General features: G+C 42.2%; 1 protein-coding gene across 1 annotated transcript in view; it reads right to left on the minus strand.

The window, feature by feature from the left end:
- The window catches only part of LOC103204509 (zinc finger protein 383-like), a 50,808-nt gene extending 44,156 nt beyond the window's left edge, over positions 1-6,652 (minus strand). The window contains exons 1-3 of the mRNA XM_042782162.1: positions 6,617-6,652; positions 1,653-1,779; positions 979-1,095 (exon numbers count right to left, since the gene is read on the minus strand). Coding sequence (XP_042638096.1) covers positions 979-1,095; positions 1,653-1,779; positions 6,617-6,652 — 280 coding nt within the window. The remainder of the gene's footprint in view (positions 1-978; positions 1,096-1,652; positions 1,780-6,616) is intronic.
- Positions 6,653-12,107: the final 5,455 nt, after the last annotated feature.

Raw genomic sequence — 12,107 nt, forward strand, 5'->3', positions numbered from 1 at the left:
TATTTGTCTTTCTGTGATTGACTTATTTCACTCAGTGTAATGTCCTCCAAGTTAATCTACTTTATGTGGTGTTTTGCAGATTCTCTGTTACTACCAGCCACTCCTCGGAAGGAAGATGGGGCAATCTACTTCCGTAGTGATACTGCCTCGGAAACCCAAGGAGGGGTCGCTATGAGTTGGGTCCGATTCAATGGCACACAACAACAACAACAACAACAACAACAACAGAAATTAAATAACAACTTTCAGCTTATCAAAATACAGAATGAAACAAGCTAAATAAATCTATATAGCAAAGATCAGGGGGGAAAAAAGAAACAGAAGGCAAAACAAATAACTCAGTCTCTCCACCAAGTTAGTATCTTGAAAAAGAGACCATTTTGAGTTTAAAAAATAAAAAATAAAAGATGTAGGGAAGCAGCTGGAATATGTGATCCTAAAATGAACAAACCAAGTAAAAGAGTATTTTGGGAACAAATATGGGTATGAGTGGTACTAGATAATATTAAGAAATTATTGCTAATTTTACCATATACAATAAAAATTGTTTAAGGTATTTAAAATATATTCCTGTATTTTAGGGATGTGTCCTGAAGTTTTTAGGAGTAAAATGTCATTATGGCTCTAACCTCCAAAAACAGAATGAGAAATAAAGAAAAAAATAACTTTTTTCCCTTTCCTGTTTGTAATACTGCACTGAATTTCCCAATTTTGGGCAATGAGTTGAATTGAAGAGAAAAGACAAGAGATATCAAACTAGCATTTAGAACATTTTCCTTCAAATATTTTCAAGGATAGAATAGCATCTCAGTGTGGGAATGAGGGAACCAGTGTTATGTACAACAGCTTAAAGAGTTGGGAAGCAATGAGTAACAGACCAGTTCAAAAGTGTGTGATTATCCCAGTGAATTCCATGATGCCAGAGAGAGTACGTGTCTCATACTGATGGAGAAAGGAGAGGGCTCAACCTTTACTTACCTGCTGGGCCTGCTCTCCTGCCCCTCCTGCTTAGGGGTTCCTGTACCTCGCTGAACCATGGCTCTTTCCCTTCCTCCAGCTGAGAGATCAGAACTGGTTTGGAAGCAGGTGACACCGCTTGAAGGTAAGAAAACAAAATGATGAGCAGAGTCACAGATGTCTCTTTCAATCTGTGGATGCAAGCACAGCAGAGGAGATAAGGAGAGTAATTACTGGGTGGGCTATGCAAAAGTATCTAGAAAAGGTGAAGGGAACTTAAAGAGTAGCCTCAGGATAGTGCTCTCAGGAAGCCTGAGACACATGGGAGCCAGATCTTTATTTAAGGGGAAACAAGATTTCCTATCTTCTTTGTTATAGGATGTAAACTTCCCATGAGGAAACAGACACATGGCTCCTAAAAGAAGCTACCAGTGGAAGACAAAGGGGCTGAGGTTCCCCACCATAATTTAAAAGATGAGACACTAAGGGTACCAAGAAGCTCAACTCCTTCTGAGTTGAGAGGATCATCTCTGCAGCAGGTGGGAAAGGAAGGATCTCTCTCCACAGTTCACAGTCATTTCGAGGTTGAGCCACTTAGAGTCCAAACCCCAGAAGCCAGCACTCAGTTAATAATTATAAGAGACCACTCCAGCCTCTGAAGGCCCAGGCAGAGACCAAAGGCAGAGAAGTCTTACCTAGGAAGGCCACAGCCTCATAGTTCTCCAGCATCACATCTCTGTACAAGGTCTTCTGAGCAGGCACCAGGCTGGCCCATTCCTTCTGGGTGAAGTACACAGCCACATCCTTGAAGGTCACTGATTCCTGAAATGACAAGGCCCTGCCATCTCAGAAGCACTTACCCTCAGGCCTTTGGTTCTACACAGATTTGGTCCTGAGTTCCTAGTCTGGTATAAAGGTTTATGTGTGAAATTGAAAAGGTGTGGAAGAAGAAGACATAAAGAGTTAAGGGAGCCATCCAAAGTTCAACATGCTTTCTCAGTTGGTAGCTCCAATCTAATGCAGCTGGGACCTCCTGTGGACATGTCACCTAGAGGATAACTGCTGGCCTTGGGCCTGAGCATGAATACATTCATGGAAGGAGAACTTACCCCGGGTATAACCATCTATATGTATTGGTTTATGTAGCTCAGTGGCAATATAAATATAGCGACTATGTGGGCTGCCCCATGTAACCATGCCATCGACTTTCACTTCACCCTATTTGTGGTTTTCCACCCACTGCATCTAGCAAATAGATTGTTGTTGTTGTTGTTGGGTGCCATGGAGTCCATTCCAACTCACAGTAATCTTATGTACAACAAAACACTTCCTAGTCACGCACCATCCTCACAATCGTTGTCACATTTGAGCCCCTTGTTGCAGCCACTGTGTCGATCCATTTTGTTAAGGATCTTCCTCTTTATCACTGGCCCTCTACTTTACCAAGCATGATGTCCTTCTCCAGGGAATGGTCCCTCCTGATAACAAGTCCAAAGTATGTGAGGTGAAATCTTCCCATCCTCACTTCTAAGGAGCATTCTGGCTGTACTTCTTCCAAGGCAGATTGTTGGTTCTTCTGCATGGCATATTTAATATTCTTTTGCCAACACCATGCAGGGAAAAGGTAGTCCTTGTAATGAGTTTTAAGATTCTAAGCAATCAGGCCAGCCCTGCCCCCTAACCATGTTCTCACCTCCTATTACAACTCTCCTCACTTTCTCTATCTGAGCTGCACTCGCTCTTGGATTGTATCTGCTGTTCCCTCTGGGCAAAACACTCTTTTTCTCAGATATTGCCATGAAATGTTCTCTCACATCCCTCAGGCTTTGCTCAAATATTACTTTCTCAGTGAGGCCTTACCCTGATAAGCCTTTAAAACAGCAAAGCCTCCTCCCCAATACTTCCCAACCCCCTTTCCTTCAAACATATTGTGTAATTTACCCCTTTGGCTTATTCTTTCTCCCCAACTAAAACATAAACTCCATCACAGCCTATTCACTGCTCTATTTCTAGCATCTGGCACTTAGGAAGCACTTGTGAAATATCTATGGAATGAATAAATGTCTTAGACACAAGGAGGCATTACTGTGTCAGGATATGCCCACACCAATATCTTGATTCACCAACAGATTTTCTGTAGACTTTGTGTGGTCACACCACAGAAACAGAAAAGACCTCCCCCGCAACCAAAATTTGGTTCAGATGTTGCAACTGATGATACACTTGCACCAAGTGGGTATGAAACAGCTTATTACTCACATATAATGAGGCTTTCTAGGAGAGCAAGGTAGGCTCCCAAACTGATCCAAATGGCTTGAGAGGACAGGGAAAGGGGACTGACCTGGGATTTTATGATGGGTGGTAGGTGGTGGTGGTGGATGGAGGTGAAGTGAGAGTTTCTGTGCTTGGGTTAGAGCTTGCCTGGTTTGAACTTCCCACTGCCACCAATAAAGGAAGCATTCAAGTTTTCTTATCAGCTTGCCCAGATGTGGGGTAGATTTGGAAGGAGTGAAAGCTGTCGGCAGCCAAACATCAAAACTGGAGTCAGATTCTTTATTACACTATGCAATACATGGTATAGTCTCACCATTTCCTGGTTATGTGGCTGCTGGACTATAAAAATGGTGTGGGGCAGTATCTGACCTCCTCTAACTTCCAAGGGGAAAGGAAAATCACCATCAGCCTCAACAGTGTAAGGCTGGATCCTATGATGCAGAGCTCAGATATACCTCCACCTTCCAAACTTTTTACCAATTCTCACAACAACTGACCCTCCTACAATACTCTCTACTTTTCTGCTGGGCTCAGTAATTCACTGAAATGGCCACACAGAACTCACAGACAATATTCATAATTATGGGGTTTATTAGAGAAGTTACCAAGTTATAATGCAGGATCAGAAACAACTCAGAATACAGGGCCTCAATCAGGACGGCCTCTTCTCAGCAGTGATTGCAGGCACACCTCTCTCTGGCCCTCAGCCTCTCGGCCTCAGGCCCCTTGGCTGCTGCCCTACTTGGGCAAGTATTACAAAGCTCTTCTAGCTCTGTCGATAAATGTCCAAAAGCCTGCAGCCCAAAGGTACTCAGCTTTCTTGCTCCGTTTGCTGGGAAACCCACTGCCCTATCTCGTGTGGGTCTCTTGGTTCTGCTGCCTCTGCTGCCACCATTTCTCTGCCGCTGCTTCTCATCTTCTCACCATCTCTGGTGTCACAGCTCTCTATCTCCTGGATCAAGGAGGTTCAGTGTAGGGATCTTGGGTCCAAAGGATGTGTGCTCTGCTCCTGGCTTTTCTTTCTTGATGGTAGTGAGATCACCCATTTCCACCTCTGGGATGGCTATTTTTAAGCCTAAAAAACCAAAACCAAACCCACTGCCACTGAGTCGATTCTGACTCATAGCAACCCCCAGTGGGTTTCTGAGGTGGTAAATCTTTATGGAAGTTGATTGCCCAGTCTTGCTTCCACAGAGTGGCTGGTGGGTTTGAACCACCAACCTTCTGGTTAGCAGTCAAATGCCTTAGGTACTATACTACCAGAGCTCCATTTTAAGCCTAATAGGATGGTAAAACTGACTAATCTCCATATTAGGGTTCCATATTTTATTTGCATGGTCTCACCTCCATAAGGGTGCCATGCTACATTATTTGCAAGCCATCCAATACCTCTGGTGGGCCACAAGCACCTCACATATGCATAGTCATACACAGTCATCTAGTGGGAGTTACAAAGACTATGGCTAAAAGGGCCATATTAAGTATTTCACTGCACTGCACAGACACAGAGCAGTAAGTATCCAGGAATTCACACTCACCCACCAACCTCACATTCTCCACTCATCCCAGTGCCAAACATGAAGGCAAAATCAGAGGCTAGAACATTTGAAGACTCATTAAATGTTCCCAAACATCAATGGAATCACTTCTCTCTACATTCCTTTTTGACCTATATATACTGCCAAAGTGAAAACCCAAGCTTATCACTTCCCTACTCAAATAGGCTCATTTTACAACTACTCACTCAAGAATTCAGAGCTCCACATCACTAAATTCACTCTCCAACCTTGCCTCACCCTCCCTCCCTGCACAAATATTGCCCTACAGCCACACTCAAGTGTTGTCTGTGCTGTGAATATGCCCTGCTCATGCCTGCTCTGTCTGTCTGTAATGCCTACCTGCCCTTCCTCCTTTGCTGCCCATTTCCTCACTCTCTAAACAGAACCTGCCCTTTGGAATCCCAGCTCAAATTTTACCTCCTCCTTGAAACTTTACCAAAATGTTCAACTAAGTAACACACTTCCCCTAAATAAACACCTTGTAAACTCTTCACTACCACTTACAGCAACCTTCTTACAATTCCATATATGTCAGATATCTGGTGTCTTTCTGACTCTAAAACAGACTCATAGCTAACCTTCAAAATCTGTTTTTTTTCCCCTTGTTTATAAAGATCAAATGGCAAAAATCCCTGAAATTTAACTGGACACATGGATATCCATTATAAAGGCATTTCCCAGATGTCCTTGCAGCCAGGTATGACCATAGAATGTGAAAAGAAATGACCTCATGACTAACTTCTGGTGGTAGCAATGCTTTGGCAGTGGTGAGCCATCTTGGATACACATATCCCTGTTTAAAACATTCCAAAGGCTACCTAGAACAAAATTCAGTTATTACCATGGCCTCCTAGGCTCTATATGACCTGATCTCTGGCTCTCTCTTTGATGTTATTTCCTCCCATACTCTGAACATATCCCCTCATCACTGCTACCTCCCTAGTTCCTTCTTTATTGTTGTTGTTGTTGTTATGTGCCGTCGAGTCAGACCCGACTCATAGCGACCCCTCCTTGGGTTTCTGAGGCAGTATCACTACGGAAGTAGACTGCCCCATCTTCCTTCCGAGGAGTGGCTGGTGGGTTTGAACCACCAGCCTTCTGGTTAGCAGTCAAATGCCTTAGGCACTATGCCACCAGAGTTCCCTCCTTCTTTATTAACACACTCTAAACATGTTTCCCCCTACCTCAGGGATGTAGTATTTGCTATTTTCTTTGCCAGGAATGGTATGCTCGTAAATATCAGCATATCTTGATCCCTATTTCACTCTGGTCCCTATTCAAATGTCCCCTCATCAAGAGACTGCTCCCATCTTTCCCTCTTCCTCCTTCTGCATTTTATTTCCCCTTATAGAATTTATCATTGTTGTTGCTGTGTGCCATCAATTCAAACTCACAGTGACCCTACAGGACAGAGCAGAATTGCCCCATAGAGTTTCCAAGGCTGTAATCTTTAGAGAAGTAGGTCTTGATTCCTCATCATTACTTGTACATTGTGGGGTTCTCCCACATTTCAGTGTTATACCAATATACTGAAATACTTGTTTGGTAAGAGAATAAAGGAATGGGTTTCTGTTTAACCAGTTCACAGCTGTCCTTCATTTATTAGCACATCCTAAGGGTATTTCTTTCCACTGCAACCCAACTCCCATTCTGGCAGGCATACTTCTCAGCAGCTACCTCATCTTACCTGGGACCTTTCAGAGCTCATCCTACTGGTGAATACAGACAGATACATCTTCACCTTCATACACAAGTTCAACAAAGTACCCGCATTAGCTTATCTCAAAACTTTAGGTAGATAGATGACTGAAGAAATCAAAGCTTACCTGAGGCCTGGCTATAAAGGACATAGCTGTCAACATCTGGAGTCTTTAGTTTCTCTCATGGGAAAAGGCACTATTCTCAGGAGCTGAAAGCAGAAAAAGATATATCAGCAAGACTGAACTGACCATAATGCACACACTGAACCTCTGCTCCAGGTTCCACTGTAATGTTTACCATTGTTCATATTGGCAGTACCATTCTTTGCTCATAAGAAGAGATTAACATATACAGGAGAACAAAGAGATGAAACAGAGGTCATTCCAGGAAGATGATTCTTAAGCAAGAAAATTGTACGTTCCATGGATCCAAAGGTGACATAACAGAAAGTAATCAGAAAGGGAGACTCAGGGAGATGATGCAGAGAGGACTTATGAACCAAGAGGAAAATGGAGACTCAAACTGTGGATAAAGTTCCGTAAAATCTACAAAATTGTTGTTGTCGTTATGTGCCATCAAGTCAAACCCGACTCATAGCGACCCCTCCTTGGGTTTCCGAGGCAGTATCACTACGGAAGTAGGATTGCCCAACCTTCCTTCCGAGAAGTGGCTGGTGGGTTTGAACCACCAGCCGTCTGGTTAGCGGGCAAGTGATTTAGCCACTATGCTACCAGAGCTCCCAATCTACAAAATAGAGATAGGAAAGAGGTGCTTATTAGATATGCACTCAAACGCTGGAAGACCCTAGGCAAAGTCCCTAACTCTCAAGTCTTCCTGTATAGAAAAAAAGCATTAGCCTAGCATTAGACAACTTCTAAAGTCCCTTTAAGCAACAAAAGTCTATGATTCAAAGGAACTAAACCAAAACATGATTTGGAAACTTTTCGTCAATAAGATTTTGATAACCCTCAGACACTGTTTTTCTCTAAACCGCATAGATTGATTTTAAGATGCTTCATTAATTTTATAGCTCTGGCAGTAGAAGGGGGGAAATGAGTCTAAAAAGAGAAAATAGCAGTCATGTTAAAGTTATAAATCAAGTTATAAGGCATATCTCAAATATTACAGTATTATAATAGTAAACTATTTCCAAATCCCACTCTGTGTTCATTACTGAGAAACAGTGATTCTATCCTTCAGTGACTTGATTCTGTAAGATACATCCATTAAAGACAATGCCTGCAATACAATATCTACTGCTGGTTAGACCAGAGACCAATCAGCATAACTTTGCAAGTCTTAGGAGATCTTTAAGCCTTGACTGCATTTGTTTAAGCCAAAACAGATGCCATCACCACACTGTTCTTTCCCATATATCAATCATGAACAGACACACAAAAATCTACAATCCAATCACAGTTCTGCAATTTTACAAAGTCCATGACATTATGACTCTGAAGGCATTTCCAGAAGGTAGAGACGCTATAGCATGTGGGTTACAGGAAAAATTGCCAGATAATGCCAGAAATCACATCTTTACAAGTAGAAGCACTCTAATGAGAACAAATAGTTAAAAGTATGAATTGAAAGAAAAAAAAGGTATGAATTGAAGGACAGGAAATTCTTCACAGGTATTACTGCTAATTTAATGGAAGGCTTCTATTCAATATTAACACAAGCAGTAATTCCTGTAAATAAATAGGTACTTCGAAATGAGTGGTCTATTTCTCTTAAACTGAGAACCTACTGAATCTTTGTACCTACTTGTCCTATACAATGGATACTGCATAGATGGGAAAACTCAAAACAAGAGGTGTTCGGAAAGGTCAGATCAAGAGATCGAGCTGTTGAAAAGCATATACTTAGAAAGTATTAAAGTTCACTATGACTTATCTGGAACCTGTAGAAACAAGGGTTCCCCTAAACACTCCTTAGAACCAGATGCTAGCCATGAAAAACCGTAACCATTGAGCTGAGGTCCAAATGCTAAGTCTGTCGTAGACACATTACCTCACCAACAGAGACTGTGAAACCCAGTCAAGTCTGAATTCTTAGAGTTTTAATGTTATGATAGAAAGTAAAAGTAAGAGGATGGAATGAAGTGTGTAAATAGATGTGAAAAGAATTCTTTACCATCTCTCAGATTTGGAAAGGGCCATATGCTTAACATTCAGTATACATTTTAAGTGTGCGTGAAGGAAGATCTCAGGTTGAAAAAATTTCATTATGCTAATTCAAATCCTAGGGCTCTAAATCATTTATTTGGACTTCCCACTTTTTGGACTAACCAAGTTTCATCTTGAGTAAAAGTTCAATATTCCAATGTCCTGAACACTCTGAATGCTCAATAGACCATTAAAAGCTGGCGGTCAGGGCTAAAAGCCATGCCTCCTGAATCACGTGTTTACAAACTATTTTCTGCGGCTCCATTTAAAAAGGGGCGGGGGGCACTTGAGGGGAAAGGGCCAGGTGTTCCAGAAGTCCAGGGACAAGGGAAGGTGGTGGGATCACCAAGGAGCGTGTTCGCTGCCGCCAGACAGGCACAAAAAAGTGGAAAGTGGTAACATCGTGGGGATTCTTGCTCTCAGTATCATGTTGTCTCACACGACAAGAAATGGGGTGGGAAGGCAGCCGCAAGTGGCAGGGGTAGGAGCCTGTGGCTAGTTACCCCAGCCAGGACGTGCCCCCTTTCGTCGCTACCAAAGCGACCTGTCTCCCCTGAGTTCCTCCCCATCCTTCCCGGGCCAAGCCAGACCAGCTCACCATGGGCCACTGAAGCCACAGCAGCTTTTCAACGACCACAGTTGGCGGCCACCAAAGTCGGCTACTCAAAAACTCGCCCTAAGGAAATGCGTAATCACATTGACCTTCCGGACCGTAACCTTCCTCCGGTCCCTCTAGGAAGATTGGAGGATCTCACACCTCGATGGTTCCTTCTAATTTCCGGGAGTCCAAACTGAGGAACAACGAGGGGAGGCCGACCTTAAACTGGCTACTTTCTTCCTCCCAGCCTCCGATGCAGAGTCGAGACACCTGGACTGGGTTCTTTCTCCAGTACATCTCCTTGGAAAAGAGACAGGAATATAAAAAGTGAGCAAGAGGCGGGGCCGTTTGTTCCACTGGATACTGGCCCCACAGCGACGCCTATATCGGCCTCTTCTTGGAGACCAAGCCTGCCCCTGCCTGCCAAGTCCAGCTCTTGCCCAGCTACCCTCCCTCAGGGCACAAAAAAGAAATCAGAGACCAGACAGGGAAATTTGAATGGGCCTGAGGGATTTGCCTGAGCAATTATTTAAGGTGGCATAAAAGGTTAAGCACCTAAGTTTGACATCTGGAACCCCCTAGAGGCACCTTGGAAGAACGGCCTGGTGATCTGCTTCCAAAAAGTCAAAAAACTTTTGAAAACACACATGGTATCATCATGAGTCAGATTGTCTGGAGGGCCACTGGTTTGGGATATATACATACAGGTATATATAAATTTGGGGGGAGTTGGTTAATTTTTTTTTAATTAATTGTGTTTCTGTATATTAGAGTGAAAACTGTAATTCAAACACGAATATTATTTACAGTGGCTTCTACATACAAAAAATACTTAGGAGTATGACCAAAGATATGCAAGATCTGTATATAAAAGTTACAAAATTAAGATTCAATGATTTTGTGATGTCAGTTATTCACAATTTTATCTACAGACTCAACAAAAATTCAACCAAAACCCCAGCAGGGTTTTTTGTAAAAATTGACAAATGGATTAAAAAATTTATATGAAATGCAAAAGAACAAGAAAATCCAAAATAAAACTGGAGAATTTACATTACTTGTTCAAGAAGTATTATAAAATTATAGTAGTGAAGATAGTGTTGTCTTGACCTTGTGACAAAAAAAATCAGTAAGTCAAGAAATAGATTCATATATTGATTTTTAACATTAGTGCCAGAACAATTCAATGGGGAAAGAATAACCTGTTGGAAAAATGGTGCTGGAATACTTGGATAGCTGTATACAAAAAATGAATCTTAACCCTTTCTTAACACCTTATTACAAAAAGTAACTTGAATCATAGATTTAAGTGTGTAAGTTAAAACTATAAAACATTTGGAGAAAATTTTAATGACCTTAGGTATGGCAAAGATTTCTTTAAAACTACATAAAAGACAAACTGTTGTTGTTGCTGTTAGGTGCTGTTGAGTTGGCTCCGACTCACAGTGACCCTATGAACAACAGAACGAAACACTGCCCGGTCCTGCGCCAGCCTCACACAATCCTTGCTATACTTGAGCCCATTATTGCAGCCACTGTGTCAACCCATCTCATTGAGGGCATTCTCCTTTTTTGCTGACTCTCCACTTTACTAAGCATGATATCTTTCTCCAGGGAATGGTCCCTTCTGACCACATGATCAAAGTAGGTGAGATGAAGTCTGGCCATTCTTATTTCTAAGGAGCATTCTGGCTGCACTTCTTTCAGGACAGATTTGTTCATTCTTCTGCCAGTCCTTAGTACTTTCAGTATTCTTCACCATACCACAATTCAATAGCATCAACTCTTCTGTCTTCTTTACTTATAGTCCAGCTTTCACATGCATATGAGGCCATTGAAAATACCATCACTTGGGTTGTTGTTGTTATGTGCCGTTGAGTCAAACCCGACTCATAGCGACCCCTCCTTGGGTTTCCGAGGCAGTATCACTACGGAAGTAGGATTGCCCAACCTTCCTTCCGAGGAGTGGCTGGTGGGTTTGAACCGCCAGCCGTCTGGTTAGCAGGCAAGTGTCTTAGCCACTATGCTACCAGAGCTCCCTCACTTGGGTTAGGCATCTTCAAAGAGACATCTTAGCAAAGAGCTTTAAAGAAGTCTTTTGCAGCCAATTTGCCTAGTGCTATATGACGTCTGATTTCTTGACTGCTGCTTCCATGGGTGTTGATTGTGGAAACAAGTAATATGAAATCGTTAACAACTTGAATAATTTATCCATTTATCAGGATGCTGCTTACTGGTCCAGTTGTGAGGATTTTTCTTTTTATGTTAGGTTAACCCATACTGCAGACTGTAGTCTTTAATCTTCATCAGTAAGTGCTTCAAGTCATCTTCGCTTTCAACAAGCCAAGTTGCGTTGTCTGCATATTGCAGGTTGTTAGTGAGTCTTTCTCCAATCCTGATGCCACGTTTTTCTTCATATAGTCCAGCTTCTCAGAGTATTTTCTCAGCATACAGATTGAATAAGTATGGTGAAAGGATACAACCCAGAAGGACTCCCTTCCTGATTTTAAACCATGCAGTATCCACTTGTTCTGTTTGAACAATAGCTTCCTGGTCTATGTACAGGTTCTTCATGAGAATTCCCATTCTTCTCAATGTTATCCATAATTTGTTATGATCCACACAGTCAAATGCTTTTCCATAGTCAATAAAACACAAGTAAACACCTCTCTGGTACTCTTTGCTTTCAGCCAAGATCCATCTAACATCAGCAATGATATCCCTCATTCCACATCCTCTTCTGAATCCAGCTTGCATTTCTGGCAGTTCCCTGTCAATACCTGCTGCAACTGTTTTTGAATTATCTTCAGCAAGATTTTACTTGCCTATGATATTAATAGGAACTCTGGTAGC

The sequence above is a fragment of the Orycteropus afer genome, unplaced genomic scaffold (genome assembly GCF_000298275.1).
Source record: "Orycteropus afer afer isolate SDZICR_OR568_19922 unplaced genomic scaffold, OryAfe1.0 scaffold00250, whole genome shotgun sequence".
Classification (NCBI taxonomy): domain Eukaryota; kingdom Metazoa; phylum Chordata; class Mammalia; order Tubulidentata; family Orycteropodidae; genus Orycteropus; species Orycteropus afer.